Source organism: Poromitra crassiceps, assembly GCF_964638095.1.
Source record: "Poromitra crassiceps genome assembly, chromosome: 12".
NCBI lineage: Eukaryota > Metazoa > Chordata > Actinopteri > Beryciformes > Melamphaidae > Poromitra > Poromitra crassiceps.
The window spans coordinates 21,356,066-21,378,851 of NC_139632.1; the positions used below are offsets into that span (position 1 = coordinate 21,356,066).

Genomic DNA, 22,786 nt, shown 5'->3' on the forward strand with positions numbered 1-22,786 from the left:
TGCTCAAGGGGACTGATTGCAACAACTGACATTTCTCTGTTTTAAATATATACGCAAATATATGGCCAGAATCAGTAGCAGGCAGCACCTATTCATCTTGTGATCAGACTTACAAATTTACTACAGCAAAAAGAACCAATTTCACAATCGTACAAAAAATAGGCACAAAAAAGTAACACTGTGATCCTCCTGTCCTGTCGTAGTCCAGTGGAGCCGCTCCATGGTGAGCATGGTGCTGCTCTCTGCCCTGCTGTGGGGGTCGAGCTGCGGCCAATCAGACTCAGATGAGGGTGTTGCTGACGGCGATGAGGATGTGCACAAGAAGAAGGTGGTGACCGACTGGCAGATCTGGAAGAGAAACCACGGCATCTCCTACGATCAAACGGTTTGACTTCACTTCTCATTATGAACATGCATGTCTCTCATTCACTTATATATCCTTCTGAAAACATGTATTTCTTCACGTGAGGTTTGTACTTTATTTTATTTTAAGTTTTGCTTTTGTGTTTTTTGTCACCCAACAGGACATGGAAAGGAGACTCATTTGGGAGGAGAACAGGAGGATGATAGGACAGAATAATGAAGGGTTTTCCATAGGGGCAAAGCAGTTCACTATGAGCATGAATAAATGGGGAGACCTGGTAATGATTATTTACTGCTATTGGTGAATATTGTATTGTTTTCACCTCTTCTGAGGCCTTTACAATCACAAATAATCCAACCATGTTTGTCATTCAATTAAATGGCTGGAGATGTAAACAGTAAAAAATGCAAAATCAACAAGTAGCCTAGCCTAACTGTTCAGTTAAATTACCTTTATCTGTGCCCTAAGGAATTGAGTTGAACCATATTGTGTGTGTGTGTGTGTGTGTGTGTGTGTGTGTGTGTGTGTGTGTGTGTGTGTCAACGTTATTCCTTAATTTATTCTTCAACTTCTTAGTTATCCCAAACTGAAAATTTCTATAACAAGTTATTTCAACTTGATCTGTGATTTGTTTAGTTCAGTAGGCCTAATTGCTTTGTCTGTTGTCATGAAGCAGATTATACCATGTCAAAAAACTAGGAATGGCAGCAACATCTATTAACTAGGCCTAAATCAATTGGCGCTAATCAGTTACAAGTTGTTTTGATGAACAGGATTGACACATTCCAGATAGCAATAACCTGAATGGGAAATATCTGAAGAAAAACCTCTTTCTGTTTTCCATATAGACGAGACATGAATACCAAGTGTTGCAAGGTGCCAAGATGAACGCCCAGTTTGTGAAGAGGGGAAGGGAAGTCTCGCCTCACTGGCTGCGTCACAATCTTTATACAGTCTATGGTCAGAACAATCCGCAGAATTTACGGGCTTTGACTGTGGACTACAGGGCGATGGGCTACGTCACTGAGGTGAAAGATCAGGTAAGGCATTTCTAAATTAATTTAAAGTTAGTTCTGGACAACTTATCACTTGGCTTCATCCCGAACACCCTCAAATACTGGATACTGTAACTGTATATGTTTTCCTCAAAGGGTTATTGTGGCTCGTGCTGGGCGTTTAGCACTACGGGAGCTATCGAGGGACAAATGTACAAGAAGACCGGTCAGCTGGTCTCCTTGAGTGAGCAGAACCTGGTCGACTGCTCCAAATCTTACGGTACCTTTGGCTGCAATGGTGCCTGGATGGCCAATGCCTACGACTATGTGGTCCTCAACGGGCTGCAGTCTACAAGCACGTATCCATACACCTCAGTGGTAAGGCTATAGGCTCCAGGTATCGGGTCAAGTCATGAATGAACTCATACATTTTAATTCAACTAAATTTGGGCGGGGGATACAGGAAACAGATTTGGAATTTCAGGAAGTTGAATTTAATTCTGTGAAGTTCAGGGATGCAAACAATGTTACCTTTAAGTGACATCCACCTTTTCCATCCCACAGCAACATTAAGTGACATATTTCTGAGTGGGTTTGTGCCCGCCCTAGTATCTGTCACCTATTTCATTATCCATTAGTTTGTATTCCTGGAAGTTACATGTTTTTGTTTTCCCCCCACATAGGCCTATCAGAGATTGCAGTGTTAAAGATTATCAACACTCAATATCATAAAATGTTAAAGGTGCCTTTCAGGTGGTATTTGATAGGCTACATAACATGTAATCGTAATCCATTCCATACATTATACACTTTAATGTATAGGATTTGTTTCCCTTTTTTATTTGATTCAAGTTTTATTTAAAATGTTTAGCAAGTCAGGACAAACTCTCAGCTCAGCACCTGCCCTCATTGGTTTGGTTTGGATGTGCATGCATACTCCTGTTATGTGGCAAGTGGTTCAAAAAAGAAAGATGAGTGATGTCACTCACAATGCAGTGACATCACTGGTCCAAAACCTAACTCAAATCAACTCTCAATAACTGTCAAACTAAATAAATGGCTGCAAAACGGTTTACAGTTTTCGGATATGCGTGAGATCATGTGCAAAATAAATCAGCATTGTTTTTTTGGTGAAGTTCTCCTTTAAGATTAATATTTTTTGCAGTTTTTGCCTTTTCTCCAGATGACTGACCCAGTGACCCCATCTTGTTGCTTGTCCTCTGTCTTTGATCTGGCTGGAGGTTTAGGATGTTTTCATCTTCTTCTTCTTCTTCGGCTGTCATGTCACGGGGGAAGCCGCTCTGAGTTTCATCTGAACGTTTGAGTATTTGTCCCCGGCTCTCATGCGCCCTCAGACCGATGCCGCTTCGCCCTCAAACGCTCAGCCTGTTGTTTGTGCCCCAGAGCACCGGTTGTTTGTGCCCCAGAGCGTTGGTCTGCCCGTCCCGCCCAAAACCCTGCTAGCTTTGATCTGAGCTGCAAAACAGCTGCACCTGCCTGTCTGTCTATATGCAGTTTACAGTCTGTATTCTGTCCTGTCTGTCTGCACAGATCCCATCAGACTAGATATCAGAAACAACAAAGTTTCATTTTATGGAGGCAGTTCCACCTGTGGAGGGTCATGGAAACGTCTGCTTTAATGTATTTGATTTGTTTCATTGTTTTTTATTTGATTCAAGTCAAAATCAGGACAAAATCTGTTAGAAGTGGAATTTAATGGAAATCAATTTTGTTTCCTGTCATTCTAATTCAATTCCAATTCTGTTTATTTATAGATGGGTGTAATTCCAATTCCAACTCCAGGAAGTGTATTGGAATTTACCATGCAGTCTCAATTCAATGCATTAATGGCCCCAAGCCTATAGTGGAGCTCTGAGAAATAAAGGTGAACCACTGCATTCTCTCTCCACAGGACACCCAGCCCTGCTTCTATGACAACACACTTTCAGTTGCCCACATCACAGACTACAGGTTCATACCCCAGGGAAATGAGCAGGCCCTGGCTGATGCCGTGGCAACCATCGGGCCAATCACAGTGGCTATCGACGCAAATCATGCAAGTTTCCTCTTCTACAGCTCAGGTGAATCATCATCATCATCATCATCATCATCAGTATATAAAAGGGAGCTCGGGCTCTGTCTGTGTTTCTCTGTCTGTCCCACTGATGACATCATCAGTGATGTCATAAATTCACTCACACACAGAGAAGGCTATCGTTCAGTGATGATGTCATCAGTGATGTCATACATAGGCATTGTGACATCATTGTGACATCACTGACGATGTCATCAGTGACACACACACGAGAGTGACTGAGGGAGAGGGAGAGAGACTGAGGGAGAGGGAGAGAGAGGGGGAGAGAGATTGACAGAGAGAAAGATGGAGAAGAGAGCGACTGAGGGAGAGGGAGAGAGGAGAGGGGGAGAGAGACTGAGGGAGAGGGAGAGAGACAGAGGGAGGTGAGGGAGAGAGAGGAGAGAGAGAGGGGGGAGAGACTGAGGGAGAGGGAGACTGAGGGAGAGAGAGAGGGACACCTTGCGCGTGCGCCAATAGCGCAGGCGAGGCCACGCAACAGCCGAGCTGCAGGGCGTGCGAGCCTGCAAGCCCATGCAGCAGGTGAGCCTAGGAATCGAGCACGCGTAGCGCGCGAGATGCCTAGTTCTCATAAAATAACCGACTTTAATACCACGATCATGTTAGCAATGAAAAGAGAAGGATTGTCACGCAATCTGACTTTCTTCTACAGGAATATATGAGGAGCCTAACTGCAGCCCCAACAATCTGAGTCATGCAGTCCTGCTGGTTGGCTTTGGCTCAGAAGGAGGCCAAGACTACTGGATCATCAAAAATAGGTAGGAGACAGTCATTGAGAAATCACATGAGATATGATTTACTCTTCACAATGAGACAATTACACATCACTTTGTTTCTATTGTTTTAATATTAATATATTCATTTGTTTTCTTTATATTTTTTTCTTTAGCTGGGGTAGCGGGTGGGGTGAAGGTGGCTTCATGCGAATCATCCGGGACGGCAGCAACACCTGTGGCATTGCGAGCTACGCCTTGTATCCTATTCTATGAGTCTGAGAAGATGCGGAAGACTAAAGTATTAAGTCAGGTTCTTTGACTGGGTTTTCAATGGAGAACCAGAAAAGAAAACCATTATTTGTTTCTCATATTTATCATACTAACTCATGTTTAGAGTTTCAAAAGTACTCTTATCATCCATTCTGTATTTTATTTGTGTTTGTCAGTCTTTTGCAGCTAACACACTGCTAATTCTCAGGGATATGGCCCATACACCCACACGTGGAACAGTATTGCTTATCTCTGCAGCCATAGATTAGATTAATGTTCCAAAACATGTATTTCATTTATTAGAATAATCAAGTATGGAAAACTGTCAATTCAATTTGAATGATTCAGTGAGCAATATTCGCCGCCTTTTGATTTTATCTCTCATGTTGTGTCTTGAGGCTGCAATAATAATAATAATAATACATCTTACAGTAATACTTATTATAGTATTGAATTCTTGGTAGCGACTGATCATAAATTACTTCTTGAAAAGGTTGATACAAAACAAATAATTTAAAAATAGTATATGTCACGTGGCAATTATAGTGTGTGATTTAGAGGTCTGACTGTTTACTCCATATTTCAAGCAAATTACTGACATCAATATGGATACCTATATAGGACTAATAAAATTGGTGTCTGAAAGTTCATTAATTCAGATGGGGTATGTGTGCTAAAAGGAGAATATGTTCTACTGAATCAAAATGCACATTCAATTTATTATACTAGAGTAGACTCGTGGGGAAAAGTTGGTGCATTGAATAATATGCTGTGCATTCCATTGCTCCAGTGATACTATACTCATACTGCAATATGCAAGGTAAATGTGTCTGATATTTATATTTAATTTGGGTAACTTTAATGTCCATTGGATGTATTTTTGTTTTGTTATGTTATTTATCATTGCTTAGTATGCTTTATTACTCCTCTATATTATTCTCCTGGAAGCATTTTTTTTAAAGAACTTTTATACTGTTTGATGTTGGAATTTCACCATTTTCGCCTTGTCCCCAACACAGAGTTTTGATGGTTGGTCTTGTACTGTAATTCTCCATAAAAAATTAAATAAAATAAAACAATTTTTTTGTATGTATTACTATAAATACAATCAAATCAATCATTTCTTCTGAAATATTTAACTTAAGTACAATTTGTGAGTTTTTAATACAAAATATGTATATCCCTTAATATCGCTGTCATTACCACCACATCAAACAATTTGCAGGACAATGAGCTTTGACAAAGTTTATTGATTTGGTAACCATGGACATCTGTAGTGACACTCGAGCACATGGCTGTCCAGGAGGATGAATGATATCGTGATCACCAGAAATGTAGGACATTTTCCCATTTATACTTACTAGTAAGAGAGTATTTTTTATTGCATGTTATTATAGCAAACAAGCTGTAGTTTAATGTTTTTGAATTTTAGCGTAATTTCTTCATTTTTGTAAATTGAGTACATAAAGATCTGAAAGTGATGTTAGCAAGTTCAACCAGTAGCAGCTGAATATTAAGAAATGTTATTACCACCACGCGTCATTACCACTACTTACACTTGGCATTTTCTCTAGATGTCAATACCAAAAACATTTTGTCATTACCACAACCATCGGTCATTACCAAACATGTTTTTAGATCAACTTTTTTTCTTTTATTTCCCCCCTCTTCTTATAAGCCTTTCCTTAAGACAACAGTGAGGCCTCGGATAGCTCAGGCGTGCAACTTGAAATAAAACAAGATGGTGCTTTGTAATACAGATGCAAATAAATGTCTTATGTTTCTTATATGGGACACGTTGAAGCAGATTTCAATAATTAGCAATTACAGTATATTCCACCAGTAAGGTACTGATAAACTGTGTAATTTATTGTTAACTGATAATAAAAATGATAACCATTTCTTCTAATTTCCACTTCCCTGTGGTACACAGTTCATGGTACACACTATCTGCGCCATGCACCACTCTGCATGCTTTCAAAACCACCAAACGTTTCACAGTACCACCACACCTTGTTGAACTTTGAACCTTATCGTGTGTGCATACACTCCGTACTCAATACATCTGTCTTCTCTGCATGTCTATCAGAGAAAAAGAATAAGCACACACCCTCTGCTCCCAGGTTACGTGGGGGTGGAGGAACTCTCCTTTTCATTCTGTTTATTACTGAACTCGGACTGTAAGCTCACAGAGTAGCTGATAATGCAGAGGAATATAATATCTTTGCTTTGCTGTGCACTGTGGCTGTTTTTGCTCTGCTGTGCTGTGATTTGCCCCAGCACCGCTGGACAGAGTGCAACACAGAAACATCCAAACTGCTGGCATGGCGATCTCAACCAGATCCATCAGAGGCCACACAGACATAAAAAGCACTGCGATCCTTCACCCAGTAACCAGACTCAGGTAATGCAGCTCTTCACAATTTCTTGCTGTTGTGTTTTCTGATCTTTGTAATGGCTTCCTTACATCAGTTTTTGCTAATGAGATTATAGCATGCTGTGGCACAAAACAATGTAGGGTTAATCACTAATCAGTTTTACACCCAAGATTGTTCTGCTTTTGACACTAGTCAAATAAAAAGAATCACACACAAAAAATCACGAGTCAGGCATCTTGCAAGTTGCAGCGAACTGGGGCCCAAGCTAGGGCCCTAAATGGTAAATGGTAAATGGCCTGTATTTATATAGCGCTTTTATCCAAAGCGCTTTACAATCAGTAGATAGTCTACATTCACCCATTCATACACCGATGGCGGCAGGTTGCCACGCAGGGTGCCTACACACCATCGGGAGCAAGGAGGGTTAAGTGTCTTGCCCAAGGACACAACAACAGCAGCTGGGAGGGAGCGGGGATCGAACCGCCAACCCTTGCGTCATTGGCCGACCCGCTCTACCTCCTGAGCTAGAGCCCTAGACCCCTCGCCCTATCCACTCCCCATCCGTTTGTGCGTTCATGTGGAGGGTTTGCCATATTTACTATAGGCATGCAAAACATGCAAATTAAGCAATGCATGCCTGAGATATCAACCTGGTTCTGGTCCAGTCGAAGTATAGCCTACGGTATGCATTAATGGTTTTGTTTGAAGGGGAACAATATAGCCTAAGTCTGGTTTAATTGTCAAAACAATTAGCCAAATTATTTTGTTTGAAGGGGAACATTTATATATTGCTAAAACAAGTCAAAAACTGTTCTATTTGGATGGAATAAATGTAATATAGTGTATGTCAGTAATTCGTTTTACAGTCTGGTAGTTGAGAAAGGTCAAATGTACCTGATGGTATCCGTCCCAGACAGGTCCAAATTGCCCCAGATTTGTTTCACTAGAACCTACCTGTAGGCCTACTAAAAACCTGAAATTGCTCTGGTTCACTTTTTTAGCATCTATCCTATCAGATATTGTGATATGGATCCCTAAAAGTTCTGGGCTACTATCCCATCATTCCAAGGTGGTATTCATTCTACAGTCTAGTGTTTTTATTTAATGCATTAGCATATTATGCTAATTCAATTAATTACTTTTGCAGTTTGATTACTTTGCGAGAATAGATCACTCCTAATCCGGTCACAGAGTGGAGGATGTGCTTGTTGTTATTATTCTACAACAGTTTTATTGTCTCTCTGCATCCATACAGAGTTGCAGCTCTGGCTTCTACAGAGAGTGGACTGGCCCACACAGGGGCCAGTGTGTGCTTTGTAGCTGCAATGGACTCTCCAATGAGTGCGACAAGCATACAGGGAACTGCATGGTTGGTTACTATCTCAATGGTTTTCTCTCTCCTTCACACACACACACACACACACACACACACACACACACACACACACACACACACACACACACACACACACACACACACACACACACACACACACACGGACACACACACACACACACACACACACGGACACACACACACACACACACACACACACACACACACACACGGAGACAGAGGCACCTTATCAGTTGTTGATGTACAGTACACTTAAAGATACTGGCATTTGTCGTCGTCGGTCACGTGTTTCATCTGATTGGCCTCCAGAACTGTCAGTTCAACACGGATGGGGATCGATGTGAGCGATGCAAAGAAGGTTACTATGGCAACGCTGCCCAGAGGACCTGCCATGCCTGTCCATGCCCCTTCACATGGAACAAGTCAGTTATTGTTTACCTACTACTATATCACCCCACTAGAGCTAAATTCTTTTTTCTTTCTTTCTTTCTTTCTTTCTTTCTTTCTTTCTTTCTTTCTTTCTTTCTTTCTTTCTTTCTTTCTTTCTTTCTTTATTCTATGCTGGGCCAAATTGAGCATAATGAGCTTGATGGTTTATTCTTCCTGTAGTTTCGCATTGGCTTGTCTGGACATCGACTTGGGAGTGGTTGAATGCTTGTGTAAACTGGGCTACCATGGGACCAAGTGTGAGAGGTGTGTTGCAATTCAAGTAATCTCACATAAACACAAATATCATTACATCATGGTCTGGCCATCAATATGGCACTTGCGCATTCAAAATCTTAAAAGTATCAAAGCTGTAAGTAAGTAAGCCTTTTCCTTTTTGCTTTCTACTCCTCTTAAGATGTGCTGCTGGCTACTATGGTAATCCAATGATATATGGAGGCAGCTGCCAACCTTGCAACTGTAACGAAGGGCCCTTTAACATTTGTGACTCTCTGACTGGAGGTATAGTCACAAGAAATGACACAAATGCCTGGTTTATATCTATACTATGACAATCAGTGATGTCATCAGTGATGATGTTATCAGTGATGTCATCCTTCCTGACTGAGCATATTGGGTTTGGGGTGGTTGTCCAACTCCCATGGGTCCACTATTGAAATCATGTAACATATCAGAGATACATTGCATTATTTTGTTCCTGCATCTACTATGGTATGTTTTAATTTCCTTTCAGAGTGCGTAACATCTGGTGATATCGGCTCCAGTGACCACTGCCATGGTTTGTGTTTTAAATTATAATCCTACAATTGTGTTATGGCACTCTGTGATGCTGTGAGCTACAAACACCTTGATACAGCAAACAACTTTGTTGATGAATTCCTAGTTTCAGCCAGTCTTATCCATCCTTTTCATCATCAGCATCAGAGCTAACCAGATAATTTCCCTTGTACTGACTGGCAGAATGCGACAGCTGCAATGATGCCTTACTGAATGACTTGGAGAGGATGGATGATGAACTGGCTCGGCTGAAGCATCAACTCCAGAACATCAGTCAAGGTGCTGGTTCGCTCTCCATGCTGAACAGACTGGAGGGCAACGTCTCTGAAACCAAGGTACTGCAAACTTGAACAAGTCATGATGAGGACATTTGCTCCTTATACAGTACCTTTCTTTTACAACAAAAGTGATCACTCATAGATGTGGTGCTAAGACTCATAGCTGGACACAGACAAATGTCTTCTTGTTCAGAGTCCCCTCTGGTGTTTTGCAGGTTCTGGTTGTAAAGTACAGCACTGCTATGAACAATCATGGTCCAAAGGTTGGGCAGCTTGAAGCAGAAGTGGAGATTGTTAGAGAAGACCTGAGTGAGCTGATAGACAAGGTATCTAGAAAATAAAAACAACTAAGGAATATAATAGAACAGAATGCATTTGTATACAAAATACACAGCACACAACAACACATAATATTAAAACAAATAAAAAAATAAAAAATACTTAAGTTGACCTCTGAGCATAGAAGGAATGGAAAATGTTGCATCTGCAATAACAAAGATACATCTGGAGTTTAGGAGGCTAATTGCACTTAGGATAAATAATTCACAAGTGTTAATTACCATCTGACTACAGCAGGAGGTATTTTCATGCCAGTGATCAAAAGTGGCATTGCAGCTAAAATACAAACAGTAAAACTATTAAGACAACGCTCTCCCATAGCAGTCTCAGCCCATAAAGTCACCTTTCATGTCAGTTTTATGAATGAGACCTTTTTGTTTCTGGAGCGTATATATACAGGTCATAGCCAGAAATTAATCTGGGAACTCTGTCATGTACGGTACTGTACTTTGATATGGTATTATCACCTTTACAGAGTCAGAAAACATTATCAGATTCTGAAAACATCTTGGAGAATGTGAATGGAACGAAGCTGAGAGCAGAGGATCTTCTCTCTGACGCTGAAGCGCTCCTCATGACAATACAGAGTATGTAACAGGTTGAGCAATTACACATTTCTGAAATGCTCCTTCACATTGTCATAGCATACAGTAACTCAACAATTCTGCATGTCCGCTTTGAGATTTTACTCGGCTCTTAAAGGAACACTCCGCCCATTTCCAACCAGCTTTGTATCATTAGAACATCAGTAGTGTATCAGAAAACTGTAAACGGTTTTGAAGTCTGTCATTTAATTTGACAGTTATTGAGTGTTAAAGTGTGGACCAGTGACATCACTGGTCCACACTAACTCAAATTAATAACTCATTAACTCAAATCAACTCTCAATAACTGTCAAACTAGATGAATGATGAATAGTTTGACAGTTATTGAGAGTTGATTTGAGTTAATGAGTTATTAATTTGAGTTAGTGTGGACCAGTGATGTCACTGGTCCACACTTTAACACTCAATAACTGTCAAATTAAATGACAGACTTCAAAACCGTTTACAGTTTTCTGATATACTACTGATGTTCTAATGATACAAAACTGGTTGAAAATGGGCAGAGTGTTCCTTTAAGTAGGGTAAAAATAATAGTACAGTATTACAATTATTTCATTAAAATGCAATGAATGCAACTTTTAATACATTGTATAGATACACATCATAATATGAATTATAAACTTTTTTCTCCTGCTAAATGATTGCAATTTGGGCCAGAACGTAATTTGTGCCTCATACAAGGCTTTGGGTGACATGTTTACAAAATCATTTGCTGTGTCTGGGACTTTTTGTTGTTGTTGTCAGCACGCCTTAGCACCAGCTGTACTATTACCAGTACTTTATCCCTTATTGTGATTTGTCAGATCTCATAAAGCAGCTGAGTGAGGCGAAACCTGCAGATACCATCACTTTTCCTGAAGGCGACATAGCCAAGATGATGGCAGAGGCTCAGCGCATCGTGCAGGAAATGAGAGGAAGAGATTGCACCGCTCACAGAGTGAAAGCTGGCATCGAGCAAGAAAAGGCACACACATGTGAGTTTTTTATTTTTTTATTTTTTGTATTGTGATTCACTTAAATCTATGGACAAAATAATGGAGATGCCTTGATCTTGGTGCAGGTTATGTATGTTGATGTCTCGATCGTATTGTACCTCAGCTAATCCCATACACTTTGAAATATCTTTTAACTAGAAGGCACTTGGTAGAGCCCGACCCACTGCCAACACTGTACAATTCTCCAACTTGCAAAGCTGCAGCTTCTGTAACAGTTTATGTTTCTTTATTATTTGTCTCCCGGCTTTGATCCTCTGAGGAAAGAGCACGTGAAGGCAACGCTGTTTAGCCGTCATGGAATTCCCAGATGTCTGCCCTCATACCACGCAGCACATGAATGCAGCATCATAGTTATGGTTATGGCTAATAAAAAAAATGTGGCTCAAAAGTTTTAGTGTTCTTCACCTCTGGGATACATTGCCTTTAAATGAAACAACAACAACAACAACAACAACAACAACAACAACAACAACAATCATAATAATAACCATAATAATAATAATAATAATAATAATAATAAATAACATTAGGAAATAAATAAAATTCCATTACAAGTTTCACAGATAACTTTTCATAACTGTGGCCAATGTATAAAATCAGCATGTAAAATCTAAATTGTGTGCTGCTCTCCTTAGTATTGGACCTGATCAGGAACATGTCAGTTCCTCTGGACACCAGCCAGCCTGGAGCTAACCGAACGGCCGTCTCTCTGATGACCTCTGACTCTTCTCTGAGGGAGCTCGCCAAGCTGCTGTTAGATGCAGAGGACACCGTCAGCCGGACACAGGGAGTCAACATGAGGAGTGATGCCACACTGCAAGATCTGCTGGTAATGTGAAAGGCACGTCAAGTCGAGATCTAACAATACAATATAGTGTCGTTCTGATGCATTCTCTTCACTTTGTTTATCATTCTGCCAGAAACGTCGAGCTCAGCTGGAGAAGGAGCAAAGTTTGCTACTGCCTATGATTGAAATGACTAAAGATCTGTTAAGGAATATTACACACCTCATCCCAATGCTCAAAGAAAGTCAAAAGGTAAGTAAGCCTCTCTGAACTCTTGAGATTATTTCAAACTAGTTTTTGTGTGTATTATAAATTGACTATATTATGCGTAACTTGCAGGAAATAGAGCATCTTGCAGCTCAGCTGGATGGTGCCAGGACATATCTCATGAAGAGGTTCAATAGAATCTCCCAAACAATGGAAAAGCTGGATCTGGTTATCAGGGCTGAAGAGCATGCAGAGGAGCTGAACAGACTGGCAACAGAACTTCAACTGTGAGTATAAAGTAGAAGAAATTGAGAAAACTGACAGATAAAAGTGGACATGGATTTGGATAAACGACTTGTTTTGACACATTTCAGCCCTCCTCAGTGATCTCTTGACTGATTCATGTGCCATCATGTATGTTATTGCAGAGTGCTGCATAATGCTACCAATAGCTCCTCTGACCTGCTCAGTGCTGTAGTGGGCAGTGGAGCCCATATCAGCATTATAAATGCCATAGAAAAGGCAGCGATGGCAGCTAATCAATCCAAAGTGGCTGCTGACCTAGCCTTCAAGGTAAATGTTCTACCTGCTGATAGTTGAGCTTGTTGTAAATCCACTCATTCTGAATGTAATCTGTGTCCAATTTCTCCCGTTACGATGAATCAGGATGTGGAGCAGGGAGGTCTCGTCAACAGAGCTGCAGGACTGAACGATAATGCAAGCCGCATACTGACAGAAGCTATGGAGACTCAGAAATACTTTGGAAGTGTGTAAATGCCATGCTTTGCAAGAGTCATGTCAAAATATATTATAGTAATTTTTAATTCATTCAAAAAAAGTGAAGGTTTTTATTTTCAGGTTTATATTCTTTTATACAGTGCTGTCAGATAAAGTTGACTCTCACAAAGATGGTGTTAGTAAGAAAAAGGAGAAAGAAGAATTACTGAGAAAGGACCTGCTCGCAGTCAGTGCTGAGCTCAAAAAGATCAAAAGAGGTCAGTGAGTTTAATTGAATTAAACTTGTTGGTTACAGAGGACCCAAGAAATGCTTGTGTGTCACTTAAGAGATAATGCACTTTCCCTGCATCACAGTGAATTCATAACATCATTAGCTCACATGTTTGTCTTCTTTTGATTCCAGATGATACAGCCACCCTCATAAATTCTGCCAAGGCAGCTGCCTCAGCTTCTAATGACACTGTCAGTAAAGTAACTGACAGATTGAGGAATATCAGCCAGGAAGTGGGCAGAATACATTTGACTAATGCCACTGCAGATATAGATGGTATCTTGGGAGATGCAGAACAGGCATGTGAGTACTGAAGAGCAGCTGGGACAAAATAGCCAACTTCTTATACCATAATGGGCAGTGGAGTCCTAAAGGTTAGAGAAGCGAGCTTGTGACAGGGAGGTCGTCAGTTCAATCCCCAGGACCGGCAGGATAAATCTTGGTGGGGAAAGTGAAAAGGCAGCACTTGCCCCTCCCTCATTACCACCACTGAGGTGCCCCAAGGCCCTTAACCCCAACCGCTCCAATGGAGCTGCTCAGTGGCCAGCACTGCAGATCAGACTGTGGTTGTAGTACTGGTCAGCTTCCAGGTGTGGATGTGAACAGGGCGCCCCTGAAAATGAGAGCATTGCTCTCAATGAGACTCCCCTGTATAAAGATTAAAAAAACATACTGAACCACATTGAACTGCATTTTGCAAAATCCAATATGAAAAGTCCCTTTCATTTTTAGTTTGACTGAGCAGAGATTTCTTTTTTGTGTGTCTCCTATGACTATTTCAGTGAAGAGCTTGAACAATACACTGCCTTTGTTGAGAGATAACCTTACACAGATTGAGGATCTCAGTACGAAGATGCCCCCTAGTGCCAATATGACAGAAAGCATCAGGAGAATCAAGGATGTGATAGAGGAGACTAGAAACCTTGTCAACAGGGTAAAGTATCCCATCTAACTTTATTGCTATCAGCTTTGATTTATTAATTAAAAAAGAAAGACACCTACAATAAACATCTCGCATAATTGCACATAATACACATATCTTTCTTACCACAGCTTTCCATTGGCACCACTTTCAATGGAAAGGGTCACATCGAGCTGCGTCCACCAAACAACCTTGAAGACGTGAAAGCGTTTACAGTGGTCGACCTCATGCTCAATCGCCACCAAAGCAAGCCTTCCACGGCTGCCCGCGGACGAAAGCGCCGCCAGGACAAACACAAAGACGCCAACCTCTTTGTTCTCTACCTGGGCAACAAGGATGTGAGTGACTGGCATCACAGCCTCTTATCTGAAATATAGCAGGTAGAAGATAAAGAAGACAGTGGCCTCCATGAGTAGAAATACACCATTAACACTGCAAGTCAAATACCTGTTGGAGGGTGTGATTTAGATGAGTTAATCTGTCATATTCCTCTGTTTCTCTGATATTTCCAGCCTTCTGGAGACTATGTTGGGATGGCTGTTCGAGGCAACATATTGGTGTGTGTGTACAAACTGGGTGGAGTTGTCCATCAGGTGGAAACCAGCCAAATAGCCACAACCACCAATGTGAATTCCACAGATTTTGACAGAGTTGTCTTCCACAGGTACTCACCGGGGAAATCACAATCACAACTAGACTCTAGTTGGTGGAAATGGTGCATGTACAATAGCTCCCATGTTATCCTTTTGGAAGACAACATGAAGGATTTTAATTGTTTTACTACATCTTCAGGGTGTTCTAGATAGAAAGTCTCTATGGAGAAAGTAACTTGCATATATCCTTTTAAATAAATGTATTTAATCAATGAATTAACGTGTAATTATCTCTGTGTGCCAACAATTCCTTCAGGGTTTACCAAGATGCTGAAGTTAACATCACTCAGAACGTCACATCCCCAAAGGCCATCAGCCTCTCTCCTAAGCGTAGCCTTCCAAACACGGTGACCAGTGTTCTGGATCTGGATCCAGAGAGCGTGGTGTTCTACGTGGGTGGATATCCTGACGGCTTCACGGTAATCACTCACCTCTATTATTTGATTATGTCTGCATGTATGCTATTTGTACTATTTTTACACTGGGGATCAGCATTATGAAAGCCATGACTTCTATGGGCCTCTATTGGCGATCAGTAGGAACTGCAACAACATTGATAGAACTATCTCTTCATACACAAAAGTTTCTTCAGGCACAAACTCCCTCTCACCCCAAACACCCCTCCTGTCCCTTTGAATGATGTAATCACACAAACACTAAAACAACATTAGGGATCCAACAGAAATGTGTTATTATGAAGTAATATGTCATGATGCAAAATACTATCTTTGTAGCTCACTCATGTAGCAGTTCTCCATCACTGAGTGGTTGAAAATGTGTGGAGCTTAGCTGTGTGTGTGTGTGTGTGTGTGTGTGTGTGTGTGTGTGTGTGTGTGTGTGTGTGTGTGTGTGTGTGTGTGTGTGTGTGTGTGTGTGTGTGTGAAACAATTAGTAATTGTGAAACAATGAAAATAATCATTTTTGCCCCTAAACCCTCTTATTATCTTTCATATGTTAGCATTTTGATTGCTCCATTTTCACTTTTCTAGCCTCCAGTGGAGCTGCGCTACCCCAAATACAGAGGAGCCATGAAACTCTCCTTTATCAATGACAATCCTGTTTGCCTGTACAACTACAAGCAGGCAGTCAATATAAGTGACAAACAGCCTCATCTGAAGTAAGCAACAGTCAAATGGGATTAAAAGCTTAAATATTTTGGTTTTACAGAGGAAGACATGAAGTCTGTAAGTGAATGGAAAATAGTTTCAGAGCACACCCAGGATAATTGTGATGGCATATTATACACCCCAACAAAACACTATATAGATGACTAAAAACTGTCAAATTGAATACTTTTTTGTCCTCTTTCATGTTCGTTCAGGATTCCCCAGGCAGAGATTTCTGATTATTATGAGGGAACTGGTTATCGCACGGCACTCATAAAAAACCCAGAGAAGAAAAGGAGAAGACTGTTCAAGTTCCACACAAACAGCCGAGAGACTAACGCCTTGTTATTCTACATTGGAAATGAAGTATGATGCTTCTCTTTAACCGAGTTGAATGGATTTGACCAAAATAAAGCAGCATGAGTCAAACACTTGTGTTAGTAATTACATAATGGAACATTAACATTAATAAACACTGCCTTCATATATCTTCAGTACACTTTAATGTCCTTTTTTTGCATCTTTTACAGGATTCTTACTTCTGTGCCTTTATGCAGAGAGGCCATCTTGTGCTGCAAAGAAAACAAGCCGACCAAGAGCTCAAAGCTCAGACTGATGAGAAAGTGTCTCTCTTTGTAAGATGAACAGCTAAACTGTTGCTTTCATGTTAAATTAACCTAGACATCATTCGGTGCAATTCTGCCTGTTGTTCAAGTCTGCCTGTTGTTCAAGTCTGTTGTTCCGTTTAAAAACAGTATTACTATAAAAATTATTTTTCAGAACAAGAATTTTATAATTGACATGGATGCCAACTTTACTGTGCACTATGGAGCGAAGCAAATCACTCTCACAGGCGTTGTTAAAACTGAAGTCTACAGAAGTTATCACATTGGGGGTCTACCAGCACAACTCAGGGAGAGGTAATAAAACAGGGGCTAATAAAACATGCAGTATTGAAATATTCTTTACAAATGAGTGTTTTATACTATATCTGTCTATTTGTGCCTTTCAATCCCAGAGATAAGATCGCAGCTCCACCCCTGAGAGGATGTGTGGATCACATGACCGCCAATGGTCAATATGTCGAGTATCACAGGACCATCGGCGTGAGTGTCGGATGTCCAGTCTCACTGCTGGTAAACTAAAAGAAACAATCATGATTCATGACTATTCACAGTAGCATTATACATGTATTAGACATGAGCATTGAAAATATGAGTGAATTCACTGATTGGTATTGTACTGTATGTATTGTCGTATTACAGGGTGTTCGTAAAGGTACATATGATTCAGTTGTGTCTGTGAACACTCTGGGTGTCTGGGACAAGCCGCCGGTCATGGTCTCTCTGGGCTTCAGAACCTCAGAGAAACATGGAGCTCTTCTCCGGAGCAGCTATCAGGTGTGTCAAGAATAAGTGTGACCAGATACATGAATTCCTGGATCAAGTGATTGTATTCATAATGTCCTACCCTCCTCAGGACTCTACCTCTGTCCACGACATCCAGCTGTCTTTGGTTGATGGCCATGTAGTCTTTAATTGTGACAATTACATGATGAAGTCACCCAAAATGTACGGTGATGGAAGCTGGCATTACTTGTCAGCAGTGAGGAGCCCCTCAGGGTAAGACGTGTCTCCTTTTTTTGACATAACTCCAAATGTTCTGCTAGCTGTTATGTTATGAATCACACACTATAGAATAATATTTTCTACTTCACTACTTTAATGACTAACCCTATTATGGTTTCCTCAGGTTGGAGATGAGCGTTGATAATGTCAATGTGGGTCAGGGACAGACACTCAAGCCCCCGGAGAAAACTGTGGGAGGAGAGAAATTCAAAGGCTGCATTGCTAACCTTTACACAAGGAGGTCGTCAACATTAGAAAGCTATTATATAATATATACAAAATTATGTAATATTGATGTTGCTTGACTTCTTACAATACCCTTTTCTCATGTAATTATGTTTTCTTTTCTGTTTCGCAAAAATCTTGAATCTAACACAGGCTTGACCCAAGCTTTTTACCTGCTGATCTGAGCTCACTGTCACAAATGGGAGATGTAGTCCTTGGCATGTGTCAGCTTAATCGCTCTTCACAAGCCATGGCTCTGCCAGCACCCCTCCTGCAAAGACCCCAGAGACACAAGACTGTGAGCACAAGAATACACTCTTCCCACACTATCGAAAGAAATCATTGAATTTCATCATCAAACACAAATAGTCCAGATACATTGATATGATATCATTGTGTTCCATATTCTGTTATAATTAGATCACATAAGTGTGTCTCTGGTGTGTTTCAGACCCGGGCTCAGAGTGCCACCAAAGCCAGTCAGTGTATACGACGTCCGGCACAACATGGACAATACCGGCTGTCCGAGCCGCACAGCTGGCTCAGTTACAACATCCCCCCTGAAGACCTCAATTACAGGTAATATTAGCCATGTGTAAACACAACACTGAAATAGGACGTTCATGCATCTGTGGAGATGATCATAATGGTCTATTTTGCTTTGTCCTACGAATTAATTGTGGGGGTTATTTTTAGATTCAACAATTGGGGTATCATATGCCAAATACTTGTGATATTTTGTGGATTTTAATCATTTGTTGCATGTCATCATCACTTTCTCTGCATGGTGTCTAATAAAACATTCATTTGTTTCTGTTTTTACATTCATTCATTTGTTCATTTGTAAGAAATGAGAGAAATCCAGTTGAACTTCAGTGTTGTTCTGCCTCCTCTTGTGCGTCTCAGGCCTCACTTCTCACTTGAAGTCAGAACCAGGTCATCTAAGGGGCTGCTGCTCCACGTCTCGGGGAAAGGAGACATTGCCCTGCTGGTCCTGTTTATGGCCAGTGGCAAGATCAAGCTCTCACTTGGGCAAAACAGAATCATCCAGCATAAGAAGAAGAGCAACGATGGAAACTGGCACAGAGTGATTACAATTCAGAGTGCATATACACGCAGCATATATCTTGCCTAATCATTTCTGGATCTGTTCAGTCTCCTATAGGCCGCAGATAATTAGATTTCCAGCATGTTGATTGATATCTCTTCAAACACAGCAGTGATCCTGACCTTAGTGTAAATGTGTTTAGCTGAAGCCTGTCCCTGAGTGATTTGAATCAATTTGCTTGTCTGACAGATAATCTGTCTGTGTGCGCAGGTCGTGTTCAGCGTGGAGAGAGACGCTTTCCATCTGCTTGTTGATGGAATCCGCGTGACTGACGGTGTCTTGTCTAACGATGAGGGTTCGTCTTTAGATCTGCACAATCCTGTCTATTTAGGAGGAATTCCAAAACGTGAAACCTTAAACGTGTGTATCTTACTTACCTCACACTTAATTTTTTACACCCCTGTCACACATTTACCTCACATTTGTTTGTTTTTTAGTCTATTTCTTTACTGAATTGATTCTGGCCAAATAAGTAAGCACATCATACATTTAAGACAGTTTCCCTATAGGGAGCTATTATCCTCTCCTCTCCTCTCCTCTCCTCTCCTCTCCTCTCCTCTCCTCTCCTCTCCTCTCCTCTCCTCTCCTCTCCTCTCCTCTCCTCTCCTCTCCTCTCCTCTCCTCTCCTCTCCTCTCCTCTCCTCTCCCTCCCCTGTTATTGTTGCTGTTATACCTGACACTAAAATCTAAAATTCCTCTCTCAGGGACACCTCATTCCCAGGGAGAGTGTTATCGGCTGTATACGGGATTTCAAACTGAATGAGGTATTGGTTGGGGAACCGGTGGCCAGTCGTGGAGTTTCACGCTGCCTTAACGGACTCTCAGAGACTGGGATGTACTTTGGGGGCAACGGTGGTCACATCATCTTAGGTTTGACAGTGTTTTATTTCATAGATCCATTACATTACATTACATTACATTACGTCATTTAGCAGACGCTTTTATCCACAACGACTTACCCATAGATTGAGATCAGAGAAGAGAACAGATCCCAACATATTACATTAGTTCTATTTTGTCAGTGTATGCTTGTTGTAACAAAACATGGACCTCAAATCTGATAAATATGTGTGTTCCAGATAAGTACTTCACTGTAGGCTCTAGCTTTGAGTTGGCCTTTGAGCTGCGGCCCCAGCATCTGACGGGCCTTCTCTTCCACGTCCAAAGCCACAAGACCAGCCTGAATGTGTTCTTAAGGGACAACAAGGTAAAACCTTTGGAAATGCTAAATGTGGGCCATGTGTGGAGACATGACTCAAAAGACAATGACTGCTTGTATATATTGCTGACTTTCTAGGTTGGTGTCAAAGTGAATGACGGTAGCGGTGCTATCAGTGTCTCAGTGACTCCTCATCAAAACCTATGTGATGGCAAATTTCATGCGGTTACAGGTACGACTTCTCACCCAACAGCAGACTGTTTCATACGGCTATCAATTTTAAATTCTCCTCTTACCACTCTGCTTTGTCCCCCAGTGTCCAAACAGAACAAAGTTATCAAACTAGTAGTGGACTCCATCTCTGAGCAGAAAACAGGTTCCTCCTCATCTGCTTCGTACTCAACGACACTCGATCCTCTTCACATTGGAGGCATCTCTGGTAAATCCATCAAACCTTCCATTGAGTATCCACATTTATGGGGGAAAAACTTCCCAGCATCTCATTCTTCTGTTTTTCCTTCCCCCTCCTCCATGCAGGGACAACGAAGAGAAACAGCGTCCCCGTGTCCTCATCCTTTGTCGGCTGCATGCGGAACGTGAAAGTGAATGGGAGGCCGGTTGACTTTGAAGCAACAGCTTCCAGGGTGGTCGGTCCTGTGAGTCTCAATAAATGCCCTGCAGACTAAGGAGATGTGATCAATGAGTCACACACCAAATTAACCAGTTCTCTGAACTACTTTGTCGGTCTGTTCCCCTGTTGTCTATTGTCCAGAGATAAAAGGATATAACAATAAATTCAGTAGTAAATGAATGAGCTGTTTCAGAACCTTTTGTGTGGCATACATCACATTGGATGAGCTTGGTTTTGAATAGCTGTTTGGAAATGATCTGATGATTTTTTTTTCAGTTGTCTTCTGAGAGTCTCTAGAAAATAAATTCCCTTGAACATAATTAGTTAGATATAATTTGATCTTAAGTGATACATTTCACCGCCATGCATGTTTTGCAGAACACAACTCTAACTAACTTTGTTAGTTAGACCCTTCACTTCATGGACACAGTAACATACCTTTGTCAAAATGTATTGTTTGTTTGTTTATAATCCTAATTTAGTTCTAATTTACCAGGACAAAAGAATACTATTGGCAGCCTCACCAGCTGCGAAGAAAACTATAATTAAGAGCTGGTTTGAAGATAATCTTCCATTAAGGAGGATTTGGCTTACCTTCTTTATTGAGATATTACAACTCGAGCTATCTACTTCTAAGGTTAATAACGCTCGCAGCAATACAATTGACAATTGGACCCGTGCTATTACTTACTTCAGTATTCCAAATTAACTATATTCTTACACACTCTAAACAAGTTTGGCATACCTTGTTTATTTTTTTATTTTCTTTGTTGTTGTTTTGTTTTGTCTGCTGTTGTTGTTATGTCGTATTGTGCTCTATTGTTAGTTGTTGTCTGGGTTCCCTGTTGCTGTGCTGTAAATTTTCTGTTCCTGTACTTGTTTGTATTCGATTCTGTTTTTTGTCACCAACATGAAATCAAACTCAATAAATAATTGTTAAAAAAAAAAAAAAAAAATGTATTGTTTGCTTCAACCCCTTTGGAGCACCAGTGCACTTTTTCACATGACATGAATCATGATATCTTACATCTTACACATAAATGAGCAAACCTATGTATCTCTGTATGTATGTGTGTCTGTTTCATTTTTCTCTGACATTCATATTTGGCATGGCTACCGGCAGGGGTGCCAAGGAAATGGTGATAGGGCCGGATTTTTTAATTACGGCTGAGTAAATGGGCAAAAATGGCTAATTAGTGGCGAAAATGAGTGAACACGGTTTCAGCACCATGGAGAGCTCCATTCGTTAAAGTCAATTTAATGTAGTTTAAAGTTTCTGTGATCTACACCCTATGACAGTATAAGGCAGCTACCTGAGTTCTTCTGATGAAGTAGATGCCTCCCATCTGGGGCCTGAAAAAAATATATATATATATTAGCAAAAACAGTTTGATCCATATCTGTATAACATGAATACAGAAACCACTGTTCAAAAGTCACCAGCACCACCATCATTGTGGGACTGCGATGGCTCTCAGGGTGTAGAAACAGGCTGCTTCACTGTGGTTTGTCTCACACATAGCCCGGACCCCCGGATCTGTCATCTATCATTTATTCATAGAGTGTGCACTAATGTGTGTCTAATGCATATCTGGCCTTACTTCACTGTGCAGGGCAGAATGAACAGCACAGCAGTGCATTATAGAATACCCCTGTTTGTATTTTTTATCAATTGGATTCATTTTTATTTCCACACATCAAATACTAATAGCTACTAATAGCTTGGCTCATATAATA

General features: G+C 40.8%; 2 protein-coding genes across 2 annotated transcripts; both read left to right on the top strand.

Moving 5' to 3' along the window:
* Positions 1-269: 269 nt before the first annotated feature.
* Positions 270-5,475, top strand: cts12 (cathepsin 12). The gene is made up of 7 exons (XM_083648431.1): positions 270-385; positions 525-641; positions 1,213-1,404; positions 1,516-1,737; positions 3,272-3,440; positions 4,107-4,212; positions 4,344-5,475. The coding sequence occupies exons 2-7, from the start codon at positions 528-530 to the stop codon at positions 4,441-4,443; spliced, it is 903 nt and encodes a 300-aa protein (XP_083504557.1). The 5' UTR covers positions 270-385; positions 525-527; the 3' UTR covers positions 4,444-5,475.
* Positions 5,476-8,503: 3,028 nt separating this feature from the next.
* lama3 (laminin, alpha 3) lies at positions 8,504-21,104 on the top strand (the record flags this gene model as incomplete). Its single annotated transcript, XM_083647263.1, has 28 exons — positions 8,504-8,597; positions 9,583-9,734; positions 9,893-10,003; positions 10,492-10,603; positions 11,425-11,595; positions 12,252-12,445; positions 12,537-12,653; positions 12,741-12,895; positions 13,037-13,181; positions 13,275-13,374; positions 13,487-13,603; positions 13,750-13,920; positions 14,400-14,551; positions 14,671-14,877; positions 15,052-15,203; positions 15,449-15,611; positions 16,182-16,309; positions 17,317-17,404; positions 17,564-17,698; positions 17,778-17,920; positions 18,051-18,117; positions 18,603-18,730; positions 19,058-19,238; positions 19,964-20,129; positions 20,339-20,466; positions 20,557-20,650; positions 20,735-20,857; positions 20,956-21,104. 28 exons carry the CDS (start codon positions 8,504-8,506, stop codon positions 21,102-21,104), a joined length of 3,843 nt encoding a protein of 1,280 aa, XP_083503389.1.
* Between the last annotated feature and the right edge of the window lie 1,682 nt (positions 21,105-22,786).